Below are 24102 nucleotides of genomic sequence, written 5' to 3' on the forward strand. Positions count from 1 at the left end.
TCCTTCCATCTTCTTTTAATACTTCCTGGATCATTTAATATTCTGCCCAAAGCATCCTTGATTACAGCAACTCTAGGTTTGAATCTGTTCTTCAGTTCCCAAGGAAGCTAGGGTTTACAGAAACCAAGTAGCAGATAGATTATCCTGTGGTAAAGCCAAGATTCAAACTCAGGACTTCCCTTCTCCTTTTCTAATTTGGAATGTCTTTTTTTATCACCAATTGTTATTTCAGTGAAAATTTATAAAACAAATGGTTTTCCATGACCTGTTGTTGGGTATGTTGTTGAATAAGAATACTCAGCGGATTTTCAGAGGCAGTAAATTACACAGAAGGGATTGACCATCCTCCTGTGGAACAACTGGTATTCAGACTGTGTATCTGGAGCATACCTTTCTTCTTTCTGTCAAGTTATTAAAGTAAGTTGAATGTTAAAGTAGTCATAGAAAGACATTGTGACCAGAAGAGGAGAGAGATACTGGAAAACCAGGCGTCATGCAAATTACCTGGTCGGTGAAACCACAAGAGAGTATGTCCTAGAAGATGAGAGGGAATTTCTTAGGTTATAGTGAAAATCCTGCGTAATGGTGTCAAGAAGAGTGACAGCGGAGACCGAGGGTGCATATAACAAGGAGTCCATGGCCTGGGCAGCCCCTAGGAAGATGGTGGGGTAGAGCACTGGGAAGCTTAGTTGGATGTAGGAACTCTGGTGCAACTTCTGTCTTTATTATCATGTCATTTATGGTTTCTGACAGTGTGATCCCTGATTTTTTCCCCCTAGTTCCTGTTCAGCCTGTGGTCAGTGTATAATCCTTTTTGATCCTGGTATTTTCCATAGCAGGACTTCCTGTTCCCTGACATGAGCGTTCTTTCCCTTTACAGCCCTTGAGTGCCATCTGGTGGCCACAAAGCCCTTGTCCCTAGAGCAGGTAGAAGAGAATGCGTGTCCTTTCACGCCCCTGGCTGCGTGCTCTGAGACTTCTGGTAATGGCAGTGAATACACCTCCTTTGCCTGATCCCAGGAAAGTCGGGGGGGCTTGCAGTCCTTCTCACATCAACCTTTTTGACCTTAGAATACTCACTGACTTTTTCTGGTTTTTTTTTCCTTACAAGAAACGGGTCCTAAACTTTATGGGGTGAAAGAATCCCTGACCTGAGAGTTTGTTAAAAATTAGTCAGCTCTTCGTTAGATCCAAGGGAGTGACTTTTTGTTGTTTTTTGAAACTTCCAGGCATGTCCCAAATCCTTTCATGTCATAAATCATACATACGGTTGAAGTAATGTTTAGCTATGATAACCTGCAAGTAGTGCCTGAGAAACAAGGCGGCATATTGTTATGAATAAGAATAGAGAACAGAGCCACAGAGTCGCTAACAGTTAAGGTCAAGGACAAAGAGCCAGAGGAGGACTTTGAACTTGAAGCAACTCTGTGACTTGTGGACTTACCTTCCCCTGCTGAGGACATGACAGCCGGCCACATTGTCGTCATATGCTCTCCTCCCTAAGTCATAGTCAGGAAACTGAGTGATGCAGTGTACTTTGACATGGCTGAGAGAATGCCAGGGTCTTAATTTATGATGCTAATACACCTCTTTTTCTATTTCAGAAAAGATGTTGGTTTAAAGCGCTTTTTCCCTAAAAGTTTACTGGATTCTGTGAAGGTAATTAGTATCCTTTATCATAATAAAATAAGGCAAATAGATTTTCCTCAATAGCAAGTTGGTTTTGGAGAGATATTTTGATGTTGTGTCTCCCTAATGTGTAATGCTTCACTGTAAAAAGCTGACAGTTACTCTAGTCATTTTTATATAAATTCCTCTACTTCTTAAAGAGCTTTAGAAACTTCTCAGCTTCTGGTTTCTCCTGTGAGTGTATGAAATGCGTGAGTCACTTCATGTTTGCATTTCCAATGACCATTTTATTCTGGCTAGCCCCACTGTTACGTTCTTGTGTTTGCGGCTTTGTTTTAACTCAGCAACCCCCACCCCACCCCGCTCCCACGCTGTTGAAGTGTTGGGAGGGTCCATCCTTCTGTCTGGTGGGACTTGAATAAGCCATGATTGATGGCAGAGTGGTCTGGGCTTCAGACCCTGAGGACGACTGGCTCAGTGGTGCTATTTCTTACTCCCTGATGTTAGGTAAGCTAGAGACACCCTTTCTAAAACAAACTCAGTAACACTTTAAAATCAAATTTTGGATCCTCTGGAATTGTGCTTGTTGTCCTTCAGAGAACCTCTGGAGCTGTGGCTCAGCGCTGAGGTGCTGTCCCGCATGAGACCCCAGCCTTTGAGAAGGATGCCTGTGGACACAATACTCAGATCTGAATCACGAATGTAGTCTGGGGCCTCGAGTTGTTGGCAGGTTGCTGAGTTTGAACCGACTGCCATGGGGACATCCAGCAGTGGACGCTGGCTCGGGGTGGGGGTGTGGGGAGACGCTGCCGTCCTGTAGCTCCTTGTGAAGTCAGTGACAGCTGGGTAGTGAGTGAGCCCGCAGAGCTGGCCTCCAGCCGATTCTCTGAGGAACATCCAGTGGCCAGAGCCTCTGACCTCGCCCTGTGCACTGCCACCTCCCGAGGGCTGCCTTCCCTGCCCCAGCTCCTCGAGCACCGTGGTTCTGAGCGTGGTCAGCTGAGCTCTTGGACTTCTCCCTGACCTCGTCCACCAGGCGGCTTCCTCCACAGTGTCTGCCATTTCAAATCAGGGACAGTTCTTACCTCGGACCTGTGTGCGACCTCCTCAGGCCCCTGTCACGTGTTCTGCCTGCCACCCCCTCCTGGTTTCTCATACACACACACACACACACACACACACACACACCCCATGGGCTGTGTGTGCTGGAAAGGGCTTCCTCAGTGGCATGGTTTAAAAGATTTTTTTCACAAGCACAAACATTCATTGTGGATAATTCATGTTAGCACCAAAGGCCAGGCCATCACCTGTAATCCCATAACACACCTGAAGCCTGTGCTTGGGTTGCTTCCTGTCCCTCACTGTGGACACAGCGGTCCCACCATGGCTCTCACTCCTTGCCCAGGGCTGTGCTGGACAGATGGCCCTTTCCTTGTTCCTGTATGTGCTCGGATGACGTTAGATTACCCTGCAGTATAGTTTTCAGGGCCGCATAGAACGTTCCAGAGAACGTTAGAACACTGCCTAGAACTTTGGCTAATGGCGTCACAGAGTCAGCAGTCCAGGTGCTCCTGTCCACAGCTCTGCTGTGCCCTTGGCTGCTGCTGCTGCATCTTCACACTTTTCTGCAGTCCTTTCTAGAGAAGAATGTGCTAGAGTTTGAATTGGTGCTTTAAGTGTGTGGGGGTTTTAAATATTTTTATTGTCACATGTCCTTCAGAAAGTTTTTATCGATGAACACTCCTAACAGCAGAACTATGTGAGGGCCTTCCTCATACCTGCTCTGTCCCCATGCACATACAGTGCCTGTTCTTCTCCATGCCTGCTCTGTCCCTGTGAACACACAGCACCTGTCCTCCGTGCCTGTTCACTCCGTGCCTGCTCCGGACAGATGTGCACACAGCACCTGTTCCTTAGTGCCATTTCCACTGCGTGTTCTCATAAGCACAGTATTGCCTCACAGATAGATGTCTTTTTTTTTTTAATAGAATAGCTTTTGTTTTGAGTGAAGGCTTATCGATCATACTGGTTTTTTTTCTACAGTCATTCATAGACTTTTTATGGAGTGCCAACTACCATTGAAATGTGATTAATTTATTACAGTGTCTGATCAGCCCCTTATTCACAGATTTCTTTTAAGAAGTAAAGCTCTGGTGAGCAGTCGTTGACCTGGTTTCACGTGGTTTCTGAGTCCTGGTCATGTAGGTGGGCTGCAGTGGTGGCTGGCTGGGGAGCGTAGTGTCCGTGTGCATTGGCCCATCCTTCACTCACCACTGACCCTCGGGCTTTTCTGAATTTGCACGCAGGCCAAAACCCTAAGAAAACTGATCCAGCAGACGTTCCGACAGTTTGCCAATCTTAATAGAGAAGAAAGTATTCTGAAGTTCTTTGAAATTCTCTCCCCGGTGTACAGATTTGATAAAGAATGCTTCAAGTGTGCCCTGGGGGTAAGTATGAGGAGAGACGATTCCTCTCAGTGTCTTCTGCAGTTTCTTAACGATGGCACCTAGGTTTCTGGTTGAAATGAATTCGTGTCTAATTTATAACAGAGGCTTGGGTTTTGGTTACAGTGGAGGAAATGGAAGAAGAGAGTGTGTCTGTGTAAGAGTAGATTCCTTTTGGAACATAGCGTGCCTCTGCTCGTAGCCAGGTGTGTGGATTTTAATAGCAACCCGGTATTGCTTGTTGCTCTTTGTCTGAGGGTGATGCACCTGTAACCCGCAGAAGCCCTGCAGGAAGCGCACCGTCTGTCTGGGCTAAACGCATGAGGACTCATTGGGGTTAGAAACGCTTAGAGATTCAAAGCAAGCTCAGCAGTCCCACGCTGGGTCTTAATGCAGCCACAGTCCTTTATCTAAAAGAGTCCTTTGCCTCTCCTCCTTCTGTCTCTGTCCATTTCCTCTCCAAAAGTCAAGCTGGATCATTTCTGTGGAGCTGGCCATCGGCCCGGAAGAAGGCATCAGTTACCTGACCGACAAGGGCTGCAACGTAAGTGCTGGGGCAGCCCGCGCCACGCCCCTGCTGGCCTGGGGTCGCCCTCGGAGCCTGGCTGCAGGAGGGGCGGCCGGGCTTTGCAGCTTAGGGTTTGCACAGTGTAGTATTGGATGCATGAGACAGGCAGAAGTAAAGGAAAGTCTAGTTTCAAGTGGAAATTCTTTGGTGCGGGAGCACGAATAGTACAAGCTGCTCCTATGCAAGCTTGAAAGCAGGAGTGGCATCTACTTCCATAAATAGCTTGTCTCCGGAAACGCTGTGAACCTGGAGAAAGGATGAAAGACACACAAGTGTCGAGGACTTTCGTTTGTAGGGTGGCTATGAGTCGCCTATGACCCGACGGCACTTAACAACAACAGCACCTATGCTAGTGAGACCTGAAGTGTTGACTTTGGATTTATTGGGAGAAAGTGTCCACTTTCATTTGCGGTTGGGACGCGCTGCCCAGCATGCACCACATGCCGAGGGAACGCTGCTGTGAAATGCCAGAGTGCTAGATGCCCTGCACAATCCTGTCCATGCCCCGCCATGTCAAGCAGGAAAAGGGCATTTAGTCCATGTCGAATGTGCCGTTTTGCCCTTGGCATGTCCTCTGGGAGTTAGGTATGTGGATGGGACTCTCCGTCCCTGCTGTCTCCCAGCACCCTCCCTCTTGAGAGCTTGGTGAGGTGTCAGGACCTTCAGCTCGGGAGCGTGGTGAGCGCTCTGCTGCGGGAGTGGGGGCTGCAGATGTGTCTGTGGTTCCTCCCAGGCTATGTGCTCCCTGGACATCAGGCACCTTATGATGCAGTGACGCTGTGGGAACGGCTCTGTGCTGGAGCGGGGGCTGTGGGGAGACCTGTGGGGAGGCTGGGGCCTGGAGGATTTCCGGGAGCGCGGTTAACAGGGCCATGACTGCACCTGTCAGCCATAGTCCAGAATGTGTGTCTTCTCCCTCGAAAGCCTACGCATCTGGCTGACTTTCACCAAGTGCAGACCATCCAGTACTCGCACAGTGAGGACAGAGACCGGAAGGGCATGCTGCAGCTGAAGATTGCGGGTGCCCCCGAGGTGAGAAGGGGTGCTGTCACGGGGCGGCAGGGTCAGCGCTCTTCACGGCCGGCCCCCGCGGGTTTGCGGGAAGTCCATGGGTCCGCAGAATGAGCTTTCTAGGTAAGATGCTCTGTTACAAACAGAAATGGTCACATGTTGCAAGAATAGAGCAGGAGATGGATTTTTAGATAAGTCTGTTACTATTTTGTTAGATTATGAATTACCAAGGAAGTCAGCTTTGAGTTCTAAGTAGTGGCAAAGTATTTCCCACACTGCGTGGGCTGGGATTCTCCAGGTAATCGGTAGTCCTGACAGCAATGGGGGCTGAGACTTGGCACTTAAAATGTGTCCCAGCTGTTCTGGCACCAAGCAGAGGAACGAGCCTGTGTACCAGCCGGGGAAGTAGAGTCTTTGAGATGCTTCGATTGTCTCACTTTTATAGATGGGAATGCTGAAGTGCACGAGACTGGTCATGTTCTGGGAAGGAGGTTATGAAGAGTGAGGTGAATCAGGACATAGTTATAGTGGACAGAGGAGCCCTGGTGCACAGTGGGTGAGGCTTCAGCAGCTAGGAGAGATCCAAGGCCGAGCTCACCTCCACTCTGGGAGGACCCTGGAGCGACCTGGGAAGGGTCACAGCCCTGAAAACCCTTGGATACCAGTGCCCTCTGTCCTGCCACGTTCTGGGGCTGGAAGTGATGTGACAGCAAAGCCTGATAAAAATCAAAACACAGCTTTCATTGTCTCCCAGAGAGAATGTTTAAAGATAGGTCTTCAGAAAGTTCACTGGACAGAGTTGAACGTGTTACCTATTGAGAAGGGAATGAGATCTGAGCCCTGAGGAAAATGTATTTCACTTTGTAAAAATAAAATACAGTTGTACTTTCTCTAGGGTTAGAAAAATTGTGATGCCAGAGTGGAGAGAAATTGACTCCAAGTCAGTCTAGTTTTTTGAATAAGCCGCCTTTGACTTGGTGCTTCTTGTTCCCTGGGACAGGGCTGGAAGGGCCAGGCATTCTGGAGGGAGGACGTCTCCGCCCACTTGTGTTCCGTAGAGTGTGTTTCAATGGAGACATTTCTCTGTCAGGGTTTAGCCTCTGTCACTTATTCTGACAGTGATGGCCTTAAAGATCGAAGTTGTCTCATCCCTCAGAGCTGTGACGGAGCTGGTTTCATGCCCAGTGCGCCCCGCTTTCAGGTGGCCACAGGAAGGTCTGAGGTCATCGCAGCTGCTCTGGTGACTGTAGGGAAGAACAATAATGGCCCTTTTGTTGGTCTCTCCCCCGTTTAGCCTCTGACAGTGACGGCCCCGTCCCTAACCATTGCAGAGAACATGGCTGACCTGATCGACGGCTACTGCCGGCTGGTGAACGGGGCCACGCAGTCCTTCATCATCAGACCCCAGAAAGGTGAGCTCCTGCCTATTTGCACACACCCACCCTGTTCCTTCCTCCTATCCTCACGTGGTGCTCTCACGTGTGCCGGGCGCCTTCTGGGTGACAGGTCCAAGGCTGCGGAGACCGGAGGTTTCCTCTGCTTTTACGCCGCTGGGAGCTCTGGTTCTTTGTGGGTGGTCGCCCAGGCAGGGAGCTTGGCTAGCAGAAAACATGAGATTCATGAGGTCATTCTTTGGGTGCTGTTGTTTAGTTCACCAGCATTGTTTTTAAGTAGACTTGGAAGCATCATCTTCATTTCAGACATAGAAAGGAAAAAAATACCCTGTAACTTGTGTTTTCATATGTTTACTCTTTTGTAGTCACCGCTCAGAGGCTTGGAGTAGTGGCAGAACGTAGGAAATGCTAAGTCAGGAAGTAAATGCAAAGACCCTCTCCTGGTGGGAGAGATACGGGCACTCGGGGCGCCCGACTGCTGGGTGTGAGTGCCCGCATCCCAGGGGAGACATCACACCTCGTGACGCTGGGAAGTCCCGCTCCAGCCCCTTGTGCTCTCCATGAGTGGCCGTCCTCTTCCAGCACATCCTCCCCCCTGTAACGTGGGACACAAGCCTGTTCTGAGTGGGGACAGTGAGCTCACTTGTAAAAGACATGCTGCACTGGGGTTTCTCATGCTGCCAGGGTCCCCCCAGCGTTGAATTTCAGTGACAGCAACATCAGGGTCATCCCAATCCCCAGCACACTTGTGCAGGTGAGTTCTGAATGGGGAACAGAAAGAAAATCTTCAGACCAGCCGGCCAAGTACCAGCTGCAGTGAAGAAACCACTGGAGCCTGACCGGCTGCAGGAAGTCCTTGTACAAAGCCGAGGGAGAAACACGTATGGCGGGTCGAACCACAGACCGCTGGGAGAGCGAGAGGACTGTCTGCTTCCATAAAGAGGACCTCATTGGGAGCCCAGGGAGCATTTCTGCTGTGACCTTTCGGATCTCTGCACGTGGGAAATCAACTCAGTTATGTTCCTAGAAGAAGCTCTAGTGCCCTAGCTGTGAAGAAATCAGCTGCTGTTTGAGAGAAGGTGTGGGGATGGCTTCTGGGAAGCCCAGCCTCGTGGCCTTGAGTCAGTTCCAACTCAGTCGCCTCCCCAAGGTTTCCAGGACTTAGGTCTTCCCAGGAGGAGACTGCCCATCAGCCTCTTCAAGAGCGCTTGGTGAATCCGAACGGCTTGCTTTGGGTTTAGCACGGCAGCATGCTACCCACCACGCCAGCACGCGCTCCTGCGTCTCACTGAGCTGCGAGGAATCAGCTGAGTGCATTTTTTTGTCTTTTGGGTCATCAAAGTGCTGTGCTCCAGAAGCGGGATGCCCCATAAACCGAAAGAGCACTGGTGAACGTGACTGAGTGCAGGACGGGCCTGGTTTAGCGTTTGTCCCCTGACCCGACCAACAGCGCCTGCCCACCATGTGGAGAGCACAGCGTTATGCAGTGTCGCTTGGTTGGGGGGTGAAATGTGGCGGTGAAACTGCCCTTAGAAATACTTCTAGGGTTTGCAGCCAGGAGCTCCTGAATGTTCACTTGGTGCATTCTGCAGACTTGTGTATCTTGGTGGTACTTAGCCAAACATTAGGGAGAATTCTTCATGGAAAATGCACTTTAATAAAGCTCCTTACATAAAACCAGTTTAGAGTATAGCTGGCATGGGGATGGGTGGATCCGACCACTGTTACCATCACAGAGGGGAAGAGTCCCCATCAGCAACATCCACGTACAGAACAACTCCCACAAGGTCAGACGTGGCTTCCAGCCGCCTGCACCTGCTTCTGTAACTCCTGCCCCACGCACACGACTCCACACTAGGTCCAGAATACCTTGTAGTGGTCGCACACATCTCCCAGAACTGTACTTACGGCTAAGGTGTTGAGCAGAGAACCTGGCAGCTTACAATTCAGGTTGGCAGTAGGATACAGTTCCTCAGGGCAGCTTCTCAAATGTGCCTTCCAGCCCTTTGACCTGGTTGCTCAGCATATGTCAGCACAACTTTATTCCCTTCAAACTCACTCATTGCCTTTAAGTCAGGACTGACTCATCACGGACCCGCTCACAGGTTTTCAGAGGCTATAAATTGCATGAGATGAGATTGTCCATCACGCTCTTGAGAAGCGCCTGATGGATTTGAACTGCCTGCCTTTGAATTGGCAGTGTACCTCCGTACTCACTTCTTGTTGATTGCCTTCGAGCTGAGCATGACTCATAGTGACCCTATGAACAAAAAGCCTGAAGCTCCTTTACAAATAGCAACATTTACCAAAGTTCATAGAGTTTCCGGAGGCATGTTGTTTAGGAAGTGAATGCCACTCCCGCTTCTAAGCCTGTCATAGTATTTATTGTTATGTGCCATTGAGTCACATGGCGATGTATAGCGATCCAGTGTGCAGCAGCTCAGAACCCTACTCACTAGGCCACCAGAATTCCCTTAGTCCTCCAGCAAGCTGAAGTGAAGGCCTGGGTCTTGCTCCACTGGACAGCAGCTCCCGGACCGCTCTGTCTCCTGTCACTCCCTGCTTCTCTGCCGAGGCGGCTGCTGCTCTCCTGGCCGTCCTCATGTGACTGATGCAGGACTCTTGAGACCAGGACATGCGCGGCTGTCTCTACTCCTTGCTACTCTGTGGCCATACCCACTCAGTTCAGGGGTAGGATGGGGAACGGGCCCATCTCGTCATGGTCTGCTTATACATGGACTCCTTTAAGCTCTCACACAGTCATGTGGTGAAAGCCGAAGCTGATGGTTAGAAGGCCATTGACCGTAAACCCAGGCCTCACAAGTAAAACAACTTCATATATTTTTAGTGCTATGAAAACAGCAACTTAAGCAGTTGCTTTACTTCTTCCACCAGTGGTTCAGGAGAAAGATGGACAGTCTCCTCCCAGGCGTTTTAGAGCCTCAGAAAAGGTGCTGGCGTGGCAGTTCCGTCCCGACCTTGATGAGGGTTGGCTCTGATTGTTTCTTCCCCTAATCCACGGTTGGTGAGCCCGTAGACGCAGAACTAACACAGATGGTGTCTGTTCAGGGCTCGCATGAGGAGCTTTTTCAGAAAATCATTTTTGTAGCATTTTTGTTTAGCCTCAGTTCTTTCGTTCACAGGGAAAAGCTTCACAGTCTTTCTGCTCTGTTATGTACTCCCGAGTAGGAAATATTTTGATAAGTCATATAAAATGATATGGATTAAAAGCTTCATTCAAAAGGAGCATAATTGACAATACTGAGCATGAAGATAGTGCATGAAGCATGTAGCATGAAGGCGACAAGGATCATTGTTGCTGCCGTTTCTACAGACGGTCAAGTCATCACGTTTATAACTTACTCACCTTCCTCTGAAGCACAGCATGTCTATCACATGAGAATCCAGCTTGAGTTTCTCAGAAAAGACCATGGAACAAGGGATGTTCTGACTGATGGCCAGTGAATCTTGGCTGAAAGCAGAGAATATCAGAAAGAGGTTTACTTGTGTTTTATGGACAACACAAAAGCATTTGACGGTGTGGCTCATAATAAGTTATGAATACCATTGAGAAGAATAGGAGTCCTAGAACACTTAATTGTGTTCATACAGAACCTATATATAGATCAAGAAGCAGTTGTCCAAACAGAACAAGGGAACATGGTTTAAAATCTGGAAAGGTGTTGTGTTGGGGTTTTTCCCTTTCTCCATACCTGTACCGTCTCTATGCTGAGCAGATCTGCTAAGAGAGTAGACTGTATGAAGAAGGATGTGGCGTTGGGATTGGAGGAAGACTCATCTCCCTGCGTCGTGCAGGTGGCACAGCCTTGCTTACAAAAAGTGACAAAGATCCCAGACTGTAGCCTTCAATACGGATCATGTCTCAACTTCCGGAAAGCAGACGTCCTCATGCTGGACCAATCAGGAGAGGTGCTGAAAAGACTGAAATTGTCTTATTATTTCATTTTACTTAGACCCACAGTCAACACCTATGGTGGCAGCAGTCAAGAAATCAAAAGACGTGTTGCGTTGGGAAAATCTACTGTCACAAAACTTTCTAAAGTGCCAGAGAGCAAGGAAGTTTAAAGATGAAGGTGCTCTTGATGCAAGCTGTGGTGTTCTCAGTTGCTTCCTGTGCATCTGGAAGTTGGACAGTAATGAGGACAACCACGGAAGAGTCAGTGCCTTTGAATTGTGCTGGTGGAGAAGAGTACGGAAGATCCATGGATTTCTAAGACGCAAACAAGTCTCTTAAAAGAAGTGCGAGCAGGTTGTTCCTTCGAGGCGGGATGGTGACACCTTCTCTCACATACTGGGCGTGTTGTCAGGAGCGTGCCAGTCCTTGGAAGAGACAGTCATACTGGGAGGGGCCTGCAAAAGAGGAGACCCTCAGTGAATGGACTGAACCAGTGACTGTCCAGAGAGGCCGAGCATGTCGGCACTCGTGGGGGAGAAGTTGTGCTGCCAATTCCACGGCACGTGGTTCTTAGCCATCCATGAGCTACTCCAAGGGGAGAGAGCAAAAGCCATTTCCTGTGTGACTTGCAGCCCCTGAGAGCCTGCCGTAGCCCGGCTGTGCATTGGTTCCAAGTCGATGGCCCTTACTGTGTTGGAGATCGTAACAGCACAGAACAGGGTCAGGGTTTCAGTCTGTTCTTTCTAAGATCTCTCTCTGAGTCGTACTCAGTGAACGACCCTTAAGAACAATCTTCTGTCTGTAAAGTGAAACTATGTTAGTTAAAATTGTTTGCCATGAGTGGTTTTGAGTGGATTCTAGTCAGGAATGTCTATGGGAGCAGAAGGTAGTGCCACTGGGCAGGTGAACCTTCCTTTCAGGTGACTGGCCATCTGGTTAGTGAAGGGTGATGTGCGTAGTGCCTTGTTCCTGCAGCAGACGCATGGTTAGGGCTGTCGACTGAAATTGGGGCTCTGAGAAGGCTCCCCACAGCAAGCATGATGACTGAGGAGGAGGCCTTGCAGGGCAGCAGGGCACACCTGAGAACAGGCGCGGGGATGAAGACCTGGGGGCCGAATGAGTGCCCCCTGCTACGCGATGACCATCTGTGAGCTCTAGGGCTTAGGAAGGGAAGTCCTTGGTGGCCTTGACAAGAGTTGACTCAGCAGTGCGGTGGTGGTGGTTAGAGGACAGATTGGAAGGAATTCAAGGGCACGTCCAGCAAGAGCATCTACCTCGGCAGCAGTTAGGAGGCGTGGTGTCCACACGCTGGAGTGAAGGTGTCAGGAATGAGGACTGGGGAGGGTACTACCTACCTTGTCCCCGGCTTTGCCCACAGCCTCAGAGGCGGGCAGAGCAGTGTTGTGTGACACCTAGTTTTCTGTCATAGCCTAAGATGTTGAAAGATCCTGACAGTTGAAGCAGGAAAATGTCTTGGTGACTTTGTAATTTGGGAAGCTAGAGATGGCATTAGAGGCTGTGGGATCACCCTAGATTACAGAGCTGAAGGCTTGAGTTTGCAGCGTTTGGAGGGGTCCCCTTGGCCTGTCCTGCTATGGGGCCTCGGTAGCCGCCCCAGGCAGACTCCCCGTTGTGATGGGTCAGTGGCAGGCTCTCTGCTCCTGCTCTGTGACTGGTGTCTGTGCAGTCCCTGTAACTAGCCAGCATCTTTATATGAACTCAGCCTTTGCCAGAGGAGAATGTTTAGCTTTGCTTGGAAAAGATGTCTTTTTCATTTCTTGGGAACATTTTGCCTGTTTATCAATTTAAAATTCAGACCTCAACAGTACACACTGATGGAGTAATTTTTTTATCAATATGGAAAACATAAGAGGAAGAAGAGCCCAGATTGCAGGGGTGACAAGGCTCGTTGAAGACCCTGCAGAAGCCTGCTTTGTTCGCAAGGCCTTTTCAAAGGAACAAAACAAAACTCATTCCTCTTTTTCTTTCCCCAGAAGGTGAACGGGCTTTACCATCGATACCAAAGTAAGTGCTGCCTTTATGTTCTCATCAAGTGCATTTGAGGCTTTACGGAAATAACCATGGTTATTATCCATTTGCCTCAAGTCTTTAGGAATTTCTAATAAAAAAAATACATATGCATGATAAGGGGACTAGAAAACTGTATATTATATATATTCTCAGATTTAAAGAAAACCAAATATACTCATATATAGATTTAAGGAAAAATCTCCAAGTACATTTTCTCTTTATGATCACTTCAGAAAGGAGTTAAAAAATAGTGCCAGGTGCATTGTTGAATAAGCCTCCTATCTGTCTCCCTCTCTGGTACTGGACCCCTAGAAAGAAGGTACCACATATTTATGAGCAAGAAAATTTAAAAGAAATGTATATGAACTTTTTTAGTTGCTTAGTATTTTGTATCAGGATTTCAGTCAGTTTGTTGACCTATAAGAAATTAAGTTGTAACTCCAAAATAAAGTCTTTACTGTCTTGAGTATTCTCAGCCAGTGCATTATGAACCAACACTAAGAGGTTGGGGTGGGGGAGGGGGTGGAATCCAGACACGGAGATGGAGATGCAGGTGAGTAAAGAGCTGTCTGCTCAGTGACAAGGAGAACCCTGGAAGTGTGTCCTCTGCTTCGCCAAGAAGCGTAGACAGACGACTGGCAGGAAAGGTGTTTTGGGCAACTGCAATCCCAGAGGTTATAGAAAGTATAAGGTTTATTTCACACACAAGCAAAATTTTGCTGAAGAAAAATTTTTTTTTTATTTCAATGAACATTTACAGAGATTTTGGACTTCCATTCATTCATTGTTGAACTTTTCTCCCCACCCACCCCACCCCCACCCAGAAAATTGTTTTTTAATGACAGTTTTAATTGTAATTTTTTAAAAAACATTTTTTAATTTTAATGAAAGTTTAGAGAGACTTAGGGTTTCCAGTCATTCATTGTTGCACTTTTCTCCCTACCCACCCCACCCCCCCGACCCCTCAAAAGAAAGAAAAACTCTTTCATTGTTAATGCAGTCCTTCCCCCCATTAATTGTGATTTTTAACAAAAGTTTACTGAAAAGTTGGCTTTTCATTCATTCGTTGTTGCACATTTAACCCCTTCTCCTTCCTTCCCCCTCTCCCAGTTCACTTTTTAAAAATTATTATTTGTTAATTGTACAATCACTTCCTTCCCCCCCTCTGTCTTTTTTGCAATGTACCTCTTATTCTGGGCTGTTGTTGTACTTACAATGCCTAAACACATTCTTTTTAAATAGTTCTTTCCTTAAACTGTTGCAATGTAGTATTTATTGTTTATCCCCTCTTTTCTTAGTTATCCCCCCAATCCCTTTGTCAGTCGTGTTTTATAACAGTGATGTTATTACAATATTTGTCCTTTTGTGACTGAGATATTTCACTCAGCATAATGTCCCCGAGGGTCACCCATGTTTAATATTTTGTTAGTTTCTCATTTTTCAGTGCTACACAGTATTCCATTGTGTGAATATACCAGTTTTCCTACCTATTCCTTTATTGATGAGTACTTGAGTTGCTTCCGTCTCTTTGCTGTTGTGAATAATGCAGCAGTAAACATGAGTGTGCACTGAAGAATATGTGAAAATGTCTGCATTTGCTGTTGTGAATAATGCAGCGGTAAGCATGAGTGTGCACTGAAAAAATATGCCAGTGTCTGCAGTAGTACTTGAGCAGGGCAGTGCCAGATTCAGGCTGGATTTAGAGAAAGCTGTGGGATGAGGGAGAACATTCCTGATGTTGAAAACCAGAAAGATGGGTTTTTATTCCCTGTGTGAAGTTTGAATCATAATGAATTATGGATAATAGTATCAAGAATGGGAATTTCAGAGCGTTTTATTATGCTCGTGTGGAACCTGTACTTGGACTAAGAAGCAGTCTTTCCAACAAAACAAGGGGATACTGTGTGGTTTAAAATCAGGGAAGGGCATCCTGGTTGTATCCTTTCACAGTACTGATGTCGGTTGAACCTGAGTTGCACTTGATCCAGTCCGTAGCCTTCCATAGCCTTGTCAAGAGAGGATGACAGACACAGTGACCATAGCAGAGAACTCATGTGTCAGCGAGTACTGATGCGGGGCAGGGTCGGATCTGTCCTAAGGTTGGCTCAAAGACACCTAGCAACAACAGCGATATTTGGAAGCATTTTTGCTTTTCTTTTTGCAAATTTGTCAAATATGACTCTAATTGTGCCATTTCTTGAAGCAAGCACACAAATTTTTAAAAATCTAAGTGATTATTTGGTTTTGTTTTGATGTAATTTTCATTTTGTCTTAACTTTGGGGAGAGCTCTGGGTCACATCTGGCTCGGTGTGCGCCCTGGGTGGGGGCAGTGGTAGCCGTCACGTGTGCGGTCACCTGAGGCCACACGGTCCTCTCTCTCCGGAAGTGCTGGTGGCCAGTTGGTGCGATATGTGCGTTCAGCACTCCGACCCTCCCCTGGTCGTTCTAATGTGGAGCATTATAGCACACTGGCACTTCCGGTCCCACACGTGTTAGAAGCCAGTTGATGTTTGAAAAGCAGAAACCTTGGTGAAAAGCTAGTGTTTGGAGAAGTGACCTGGCCTCTCCGCATCTGGCATTTCCCGGGGTCCTGTGGGATGTGAGTGCCCGGCCGGGGGACTGTGGAACGTGGGGCTCCCCCAGGGGTCCTGCCTGTCTGGAGTGCTAGGAGCAACCTCTCTCATTGCAGGCTCGCCAACAGTGAGAAGCAGGGCGTCCGGACCCACGCGGTCTCTGTGTCAGGTAAGGGCTGGGGGTCACCCCGACATGGAGCATCCCCGACATTGCATCGCTCAGAACGAGCTGGGACCCTTCTTGTTTGCTGTGGGGAATATAGCTTGTAGGTTGGACTTTTTTAGCTGATGAGTGAATGGCGTTTGCAGTTATATACTAGATTATGTAGAAGGTCCATTCTTATGTTTTACTGTTGTGCTAAACATACTTTGAGATTGTTTTAAATATAAAGTTGTTTTTATAACTTATCCTTGCGATTCAGTAGAATTTACTTTTAATATTTTTCAAAGTTCAGTAAATGGGAATTATTTTTAAATTTTTTATCTTTCTTGCAGTTAGCATACAATGGTGTTTGAGTATTGCTTTTTGAAATGTATAATTAAAATCTTGTGATAAACACAATATTAACCGTATTCTGGTATGATGCATATGTTGTATTTTTGGTCATGTTTCCAGAAGTTTTATTTCTTTTTTTCTGTCCTTAACTTAAATGTGTCGTGAATGTTGGAAAGGGAGGGGAAAAGGAAAATGCATCTTCCACAAACCTAAGTTTAGTGTTTTAAGCTGTGTGATGTCCATTTACACACATGTATAAATAGATTTTATAGATGTGTGCACACAGTATGTGACATTTCTAAGGTATTCATTTTTGCTTACATTAGTAGTTGATAGTCTAACTCAGAATAAACTTCATTCCTGTCTCTTTAATTTTGAGTCCTTTCCCCTGAAATGTTTGGGTTTGTTTTTTGTTTTTTTTTGTCGGTGACCTAGAGTAAGAATGTAGTTGTCCTCACTGGACGCAGCGTTACGAACGCCTTTCCTGTGAGGGCAGCGTGCCTGTGCGACGCCCGTGGCTGCGATCCTGGGCAGTGCTGCGTCCTTTGGGGGAACCATGCTCACGCCCTGCAGAGCGTGGGAGCTGGCTTCTCTGGACCATAGCAGGCCACTAGCTAGCCTCAGGTTCCAGCATGTTCTCGGAGGAATGAGTGCCCCTCCTTGGGAGGAACCATCCCTGGGCCACGCGATACTGTGAAGGCTCTACAATCACCCCCATGTGCCAGACAGGTGGCAGTTTTGGAGGTATTTGTAACCTAGTTGGGGGGGGGGGGAAGCCACTACACATCCAGGTAATCCAGCAGGAGCCTGTTTTCTAGAATGTTCTGTAGAGCAGTGAGTCAGCTTGACACTGGCTCTCCCCTTCCTATACTAAAGCCCAGGTTGAGAACGAGCCCTGAAGCTCTTGGCTGTGCTGTTTGTCACATGCACACTCCATGGCCCCTCAGAGGAAGTGTCTGGTCCTGACCTGCTTTCAGAGCACGGCCTTCCCTTTGCTCTCTCAGCCCTTCAGGTCTTCTGATCTTAACCCTCAGTTTCTCTTCGTAGCTGTGTCCTGCTAGACGTCTATATTTCCCCTCTCTTGGCTGTCTCTCTGCTTTCCCTCTGCTTCAGGTGCCCGTTAATCATACCATTCACTGGCATTTAGCGAGTCCTGATGTGTGTGTGATCACACAGTCACTGCAGTAAGCCTGAGGTCATTTCTCTTCTACAGAAAGAACACAACAGAGATCTGAGGCAGGTTAAGTCATTTGACCCCAGATTACAAAACTGGTCATGAAGTCATGGTTCGAATTCCTGTCTGGCTCCCACCCCCCATCCTTCTCACCATAGTTTCTTGCAGAGTGTCTGTGGCGTACTCTGTGTTGTAAATGCCAAGTCCCCTTTCCTTATTCCTTCATTTCCTGTGCGTGTTACATGCATGTGCATGTGTTAGTCACATAGCGTGTTATATGTGAAAAGACACAGCATGTCTGGTTCTGACATCATTTCTTCAGCAACCTTCATTAACTTGAGGTTCACGCTTCATTCTCCGTTGACTTCTTCTTGGATTCCTCCTCTGCAGATTTGGTTGAGTCACTCCTCTGGTTAGAAATGTTCTGTTATGACTCAGTTCGGGTCTGGCTCCTTAGCTCAGCCCGGAAAGCCTTGCGTTATCTGCTTCCCTGTTGTTAGTGTGTGTGTGTGTGTGTGTGTGTGTGTGTGTGTAAAGTTGATGCTTGCTCCCAGTGCCACTGTACAGAGGTAACTCGTGGTTGCTGTGAAGCTGAACACTGTGCCACCGATGTGTCAAATGCGATAATGGTTACCCGTGGTGGACAGTGTTTGTTGGAGCTTCCCAATTAAAACAAGCTTGGAAACAGGAGTGGCATTCACTTCGACAATAGCTTGCCTCTGGAAACCCTATGAGCCTGGAGAGAGGATGAAGATTATACTGGTGTCCAGGTCTTTCGTTCAGAGTCCCTGAGAGTCGCCTGCAACTCGATGGCACTTAACAACAACGATGACGACGAAGTTGATGCCTGCTCCTCAGTGCCACCGTGTCTTTGTCCCGTGTTCTGGGTGGCCCAGCATGGCGGCTCTGTCTTCTCATGTCAGCGCGTTCAGGCCTGCAGTGTTGGCACATGCCTGTTCCTCAGGACACTTTGACACACGGGCGAAGCAGGTCATTGAGTACCCAGTGGCTGCTTCCCAGTGTGGCACCATCTCTGCAAGAGGTCCTTGCTGAGCTTGACCATCCCCTGCTGCCTGCTTCCTGAGTGGCAGTGGACCCCTCCGTCCTCCACACGCTGTGACACGTGTCTCAGCAGCAAGCCTGGCGTGGCTCAGGCCAAGTTCAGTGGAACTAGCACTTGGGGAGATGGCACCGACAAAACTCCTACCTCCTCATCAAGACCCAGAGCAGCTTTCACCGCCTCCTAAAGCCTTCCCGGATTGTTCCAGGAGGAAGCGGCCTCTTCGTGCCTCGGTAGCACTCTGCATTTCTGTGGGCAGTCCTTGATGGACGTGGTTCTCCTAGAACCCACCCAGACTCCGAGCCCATTCCTCATTCCTGCAGACATCGGGGTACATGGCCCCAAGGCAGTTCGATGTGGACGGATGCTGGGCCCTGGAGAACCAGCACCAGGAGCAGAAAGGCAGAGACACTCCTTGGCCTTGCTCGTCGCTGGAGTGTTCCCTAGGGGTGGGGACCGTGAGGGTGGCATTGGCGGCAGAGACACTTCTTGAGGAGTAAGTGCCAGGTTGAAAGCATTTTACAGACTGTGCCCAGAGTCCCCATTTCCCTGGCATGCTCCCCGAACACCATGCTTTGTTAGGAAGGGTTGCTGAGGGTTCACCTGAGAGGCTGTCACCTGCATGTCACAAGGAGGTTAGGAAACAGTGGGCCGGACAGCCTGTAGCCATGAGAAGGCCTGAAATGGTGGCTGCCGCAGTGGACCGGAGCCCCGCAGGCCTGTGAGGCAGCACACGGCCAGCCGAGTGGGTCCTTTTGTGCCCGACGTCGTTTTGGGTTGAGACCACCTGAGTGAGCTTCCCACAGCCGGGCGGCTCAGGCAGCAGAAATGAAGTGAGGCGTGAAGCTCTCCGAGGCTTAGTGGAGCGGCCTGGGTTTGGTGGGCACAGACCTTCCTTTCTGAAGTGACCGAACCCTGGTGCGGCGTCAGGGTGCACGTGGCTGGGAGGAGCACTTGGTGGTGCTGTTTGCTGGCTGCCCAGCCCTTGCTCGAGCCTGTGGCCCTGTCGTGAACACGTGCTGACCTCTCACTGCAGGATGACGGCTTAGGCTCGACCGCCCTGGGTTCCCAGCAGGTCCACACGCACCAACGAGTGTGCGTCCAGCTTGGCTCGTGAACACCGTGCAGAGCCAGCCCCGACTCCTGCCTTCACCCTGCTCTCTGCTCACACTTGGCACCATCTGCAGCTGAATTTCGCTGTGAGTTTGGTTTTGAAGGCACTGGGGTGGTTTCTGTCTGTTAGAAAACATGATCGAAATCCTGGCTTCTAGGAAAGAAGAACGACTTTCCTTCCCTAATGTCAAGGTCTAGTGCACATGATTTGGAAGCGGGAGCGGCATCCGCTTCCTAAACAACGTGCCTCCAGAAACTCTGTGAACTTTGAGAAAGGTTGCTATTTGTAGAGAGGCTTCCGGCCTTTTGATCATAAGGTCACTATGAGATGTGCGCCTCTTGAAGGCACTCAGTAACAACAGTGCACGGTGTTAAATCTGGTGAGTGACACACCTCGTGGCTTGTTGTGCATTTATCACATGTCACATGGGCAGCGCAGCAGCCACTTATGTCCTGGCACGTTAGAGCTCAGACTTTGACAGCCTCCTCTCTGGTCTAGGGAAAGGTTTTGTGAGGTGGCCAGTGTCTGGAGACTTCCTGCCTTTGAGACGCTTATGGTTCTCTGCCTCCCACAGGAGGGCGATGAGAAGGACACCTGTGTGTGATGTGTGAACAAGATATGAGCACTTGGTCCCAGGCCAGGCCGCTGCCCCCTCGGACCTCTCCTCCCCCCAGCAGTCATGGGAACCCTGTTTCCATGGCTCAGACAGTGCTTGGTTCTGTTAACAGAAGGGCGCTGGGAACCAGCTCGATGGTCTGTGACAGCAGTGCCCGTGTGGTTTCTGAGAGCTGAGAGTATGACCCTGCAGATGGCAGTTGGTGCTGATCGCACGGGTCCTGTCCTGGTGTCCTGCGGAGGCCCAAGGGCCACAGTCACTTCCTTCCCCTTCATCCTTTAGACGTGGGCCCTCCAGGGGATGAGTGTGACGAGCACTGAGTGTACCCTCCCAGATCACACAGGTGTGTCACCTGGTTCCTGGAACAGAGAGAAGAGCCATCTTCTCCGCACAGCGTTGATGAAACGGGGGAAGCAGGCATGTGGCCACAGGGTCATCAGTCATGTCGGCGGTGCACGTTTTGCACTCGGGCAGGGTTCAGGACCCAGCGCTGTCCTCCAGCCACGCTCCTTCGCAGAGCAGTGAGGAGACAGTTCTTCCCTCCTCTCTGGACACCAGAACCATCTGAATACTGTCTGCCTGGTGACCACGCGACTCTGGACCCACAGTGCTGACCTGTCCTGTTGATGCCTACTGCCTGTCTGCCCCGTGTTCCAAGTAGGGCCTCTCCCCAGGCTGTGACTGCGGCCTGCCTTCACTTGAGCACAAACTTGCCACCCTGACAGGGACAATACTGTCCTTTTCACAGTGCTAGCCCTGTCAGTCTCCTGCCCACTTCTGTTCTCTAACCAGGCTGGCCTTGTTGACCCAACGAGGTACGCTGGCTCTCACAGGCGTTTGGAGTAGATGAACAGGCACGCAAGCATTCATTCATATGCCTTCGAAGTCTGCGTCAGACACCCTCCCACCCACTGCTCATCCCTTCTTGAAGCTGTGCTTTTGTGGCCTGTGACTGGCTGTCTTTGTCACTGATTTGGAGAGACAAGCTTTTTCACAAATCTGATCTGCTAGCTCTCTTTACAGCTTCCTTGTGGCTGCAGGGCTGATGGTACAGTCTTGAGTTCTTTTTTAGTCGTCTTTGTTTTTGTCTCGTCTTATCTTGGTTTTGTTACTCGTGAAAAAGCCTGTGTCTTCCTTTGGCTCTGTGGTGCCAGTTTTTGCTAAAACAGGAAAATGCATTTGAGAGTTCGTGGGATTCTCAAGGCCAAGGTGAAAGTGTGGGAGTGACGGAGTGTCTGCAGTTTCCTTTCCACGTGCGCCGGCAGGTGAAGGCCTGCTGCTCGCCTCTCAGTAATTCCTCTCTGTCTCTCTCCCCCCTCGCCTTGCTGTCAAGGAGGCAGTCACTGCCGGCACAGAGCTAAGAAAGTTAGGCGCTTTCTGCCTCTGGTCTTCTGTTCCCACGATCCTCGTGGCCCGGGTACTGCGCTGTTTATACTGGCTCTCATTCACAGAAGCTTTGGGAACTAACCCCACCGACGCTTCTAGAGGCGCAGGGGAAGGGGCTCGTGTCTGCCGGGGTCTGGCCACCGCCTTCAGTGCGGGACAGCCTGCTTGCGGGGCAGATTGTATCTGCATGTCAGGCCCCACAGTGGCCTCGGGGTGTCCACACTGTTGAAGCGTCATGGACTTCTAACATGCATGCGCCTGAGTGATGGGCTGGGTGGAGTGGACGCTGGGGTGGGTGGACACTGGGCAGCTGTCCATGCTGGGCCACTGAGACCCCCTTCTTGGGAAACCAAGACGGCATGTCGTCCTGGGACAGTACGTCCTCACACACTGACCACATTTAGGTGGAGACTTTAGTGAGCGGGGCCTTACTTACTGGCTGTGCTCTTCAGAGCCCATTGCTGGGCCAGATCCCCCACGTCCACTTGGGCACTGGGCTGGAGGGGCTGGGCAGTGGGGGCCCACTCCCTGGATTACCCTCACCACACGTGCTAGTAACCACTGTTTTCCTCACGGTTGAAGAAAGCTCAAATCTCCTTTGTGGAATGTAGTGGCAGTTAATGTATGAAAGAAGATCAGATGAATTTTGTTGTCTGTGGTATAAATCCAGGAGTTCTGGTGGCCTCGTGGTGCCAAGTTGCACTGCCAGTCCAAAGGCAGAGGCCTCCAGGCGCTCCACAGGAAGGGTGGGCGGGCTTCTCCCCTGCCTTTGGGCCTCTGGAGACCTGTGGACGACCAGCTATGGGTTGATTCCAACTCGAGGCACATAGAGAAAGCCGCAGGGGAGACGAGCCGAAACCCTGCATTACAGCTGTCTGTGGCCGCTGTGTGACACGCTGACAGCGTAATCCTGCCATAATGCTCTCAAGTTGAAGTGAACGTACTTGCACTGTAGTCTTTAACCTTGGGCTTAAACCTGGGGGTTACTGATTGTGTGCCTTGCTCTTTGGTTTACCTGTCATTTTAATAGTGTGTTTCCCCCTCTCTCCCTCTTCTCTGTCCTCCTCTCCTTCCCTCTGCCCTCTGCCCCCTCTCCTTTCTTTGCATGCCACCTGGATCTGCAGATGAAATTAGTGGGGACGGTAATATTTATTTTCACATTTGTGTTTCTAATGTGATATGATTATTTATTAATGTAAAAACAGCTCAAGAATTACTGAAAGACGAAGTGTGGTTTTGATCCAATGGAGCATGTAAAGGGTGTGAAGTGACCACCCCCCAGGGTCCGTGAGGCCGCATCGCAGTGGTAAATCTGCAGTGGCTGTGCTCATGGCACGCTGCTCACATCGCTGTTCCCACACCACGGAGTCCGAGGTGAAGCTGCTGAGTGAGACCGGCTGTGCTGGACGGCGCTAGGGCCCGGTGCTCCCAGCTGTGGCACGTGTCCCATCCTGTTTGGGGTGAAGGGGGGAGTCCGGGAAGCCACCAGCAGTCGCACGGCAGCTACAGTGGTGGAGGAACACCACGGGGCACTGGGGTGGTTTCTGCCAGCACTTTACCAGGAGTGGGGAGAGGGCCCACTGCTCAGGTCACCACCGCATGAAGCGTCCTGTTGAAGGAGGAGCACTCTGCACCCTGACACCGGGGGGCTTTTCCACCCGATGGTCCCACCCCGTCCATTCTGTGAGAGGGTGGCACTGCTTCAGTGTAGTACACAGGGCAAGCGCAGTGACAGACCCTGGCCAGCCTCAGCTTGGAAGGCCGTGTCCCCTGAAGTCTGAGGGGCAGAAGCTCTCTTTCGAGTGGGCTCTGTGGTGGCGGGCAGTCTCCCACCACAGGGTGAAGCGTGAGCAAACACGGGACAGCCGGCAGGCTAGCACTCTGCCACTCCCCAGCCCAGCCCCAGGTTCCTCCACCGAGGGGGGCTCCCCGTGAGTCCACAGCTGACCTCACCCACAGAGGGGCAAACAAATTGAGTCCACCTAGGGAAGAGGACAACCCGGAGAGGGAGCAGGAGTGAAGCAGGCCCGGCCCTTGGCTCTCCACCCCAGCCCTCGCTTCCAGCCCAGTGAATGTGTGTCTTGGTCTGTGGTGGGGCTGCTGTGTGTCCCGCCTCGCCCTCGCTGGGCACTGTCGTGTGTTCAGCCCTCCTTACTTGACTCTGACAGTGCAGCGAGTCACCTGGGCCCATTTCCGGATTGACAGGCTGGGCGAGTTCAGTCCACCGTCCTGGTTAGGTGTCCACACACAGGCTCACCCATTCTGCACTTACAGTGTGTCTGTTGCTTCAGATGACTTGGGCAGGGCTACTGTCACAGAGAAGAATATGGAAACGGGACAGTTCTAACTTCCACGTCTCTGAACAAAGTGCTGTTGGAGGTAGCCCCACCCACCTGTCACCTAACAGTAGAGGCTGCTTGCGTGCTGCAGTGGCCCAGGGAGGGTGCCACTGAGACCTCGTGACCCGTCAAGCCTAAAACTCCCCTGTGAGCTCCTTTCCAGAAGCATCTGCAGGCCTTGGTCCAAGGCCAGCATTAACACTGAGGAATGAGTAGGGCTCTTCTGGTGCTTAGGAGCACGCAGGCCTCATTGTTTCTCAAGGCTTCTGGAGTTTTCTGGAGAAAGGAGCTCTGGTGGCACCGAGTGTCATGCATCAGGCTGCTAACCAGGTCGGGCTGGTGAGTCCACC

The 24102-nt window shown here is 49.9% G+C and overlaps 1 protein-coding gene across 2 annotated transcripts in view; it reads left to right on the top strand.

Moving 5' to 3' along the window:
- Positions 1-24102, top strand: part of PTK2 (protein tyrosine kinase 2) — a 128437-nt gene that overhangs the window by 46160 nt on the left and 58175 nt on the right. For both annotated transcript variants that reach the window (XM_006879264.1, XM_006879263.1), the window contains exons 6-12: positions 1605-1659; positions 3936-4076; positions 4540-4617; positions 5566-5673; positions 6947-7064; positions 12957-12987; positions 15684-15736. In XM_006879264.1, coding sequence (XP_006879326.1) covers positions 1605-1659; positions 3936-4076; positions 4540-4617; positions 5566-5673; positions 6947-7064; positions 12957-12987; positions 15684-15736 — 584 coding nt within the window. The remainder of the gene's footprint in view (positions 1-1604; positions 1660-3935; positions 4077-4539; positions 4618-5565; positions 5674-6946; positions 7065-12956; positions 12988-15683; positions 15737-24102) is intronic.

This window comes from Elephantulus edwardii, unplaced genomic scaffold, assembly GCF_000299155.1.
Source record: "Elephantulus edwardii isolate Elephantulus edwardi_28Jun2011 unplaced genomic scaffold, EleEdw1.0 scaffold00003, whole genome shotgun sequence".
In the NCBI taxonomy this organism is placed as follows: domain Eukaryota; kingdom Metazoa; phylum Chordata; class Mammalia; order Macroscelidea; family Macroscelididae; genus Elephantulus; species Elephantulus edwardii.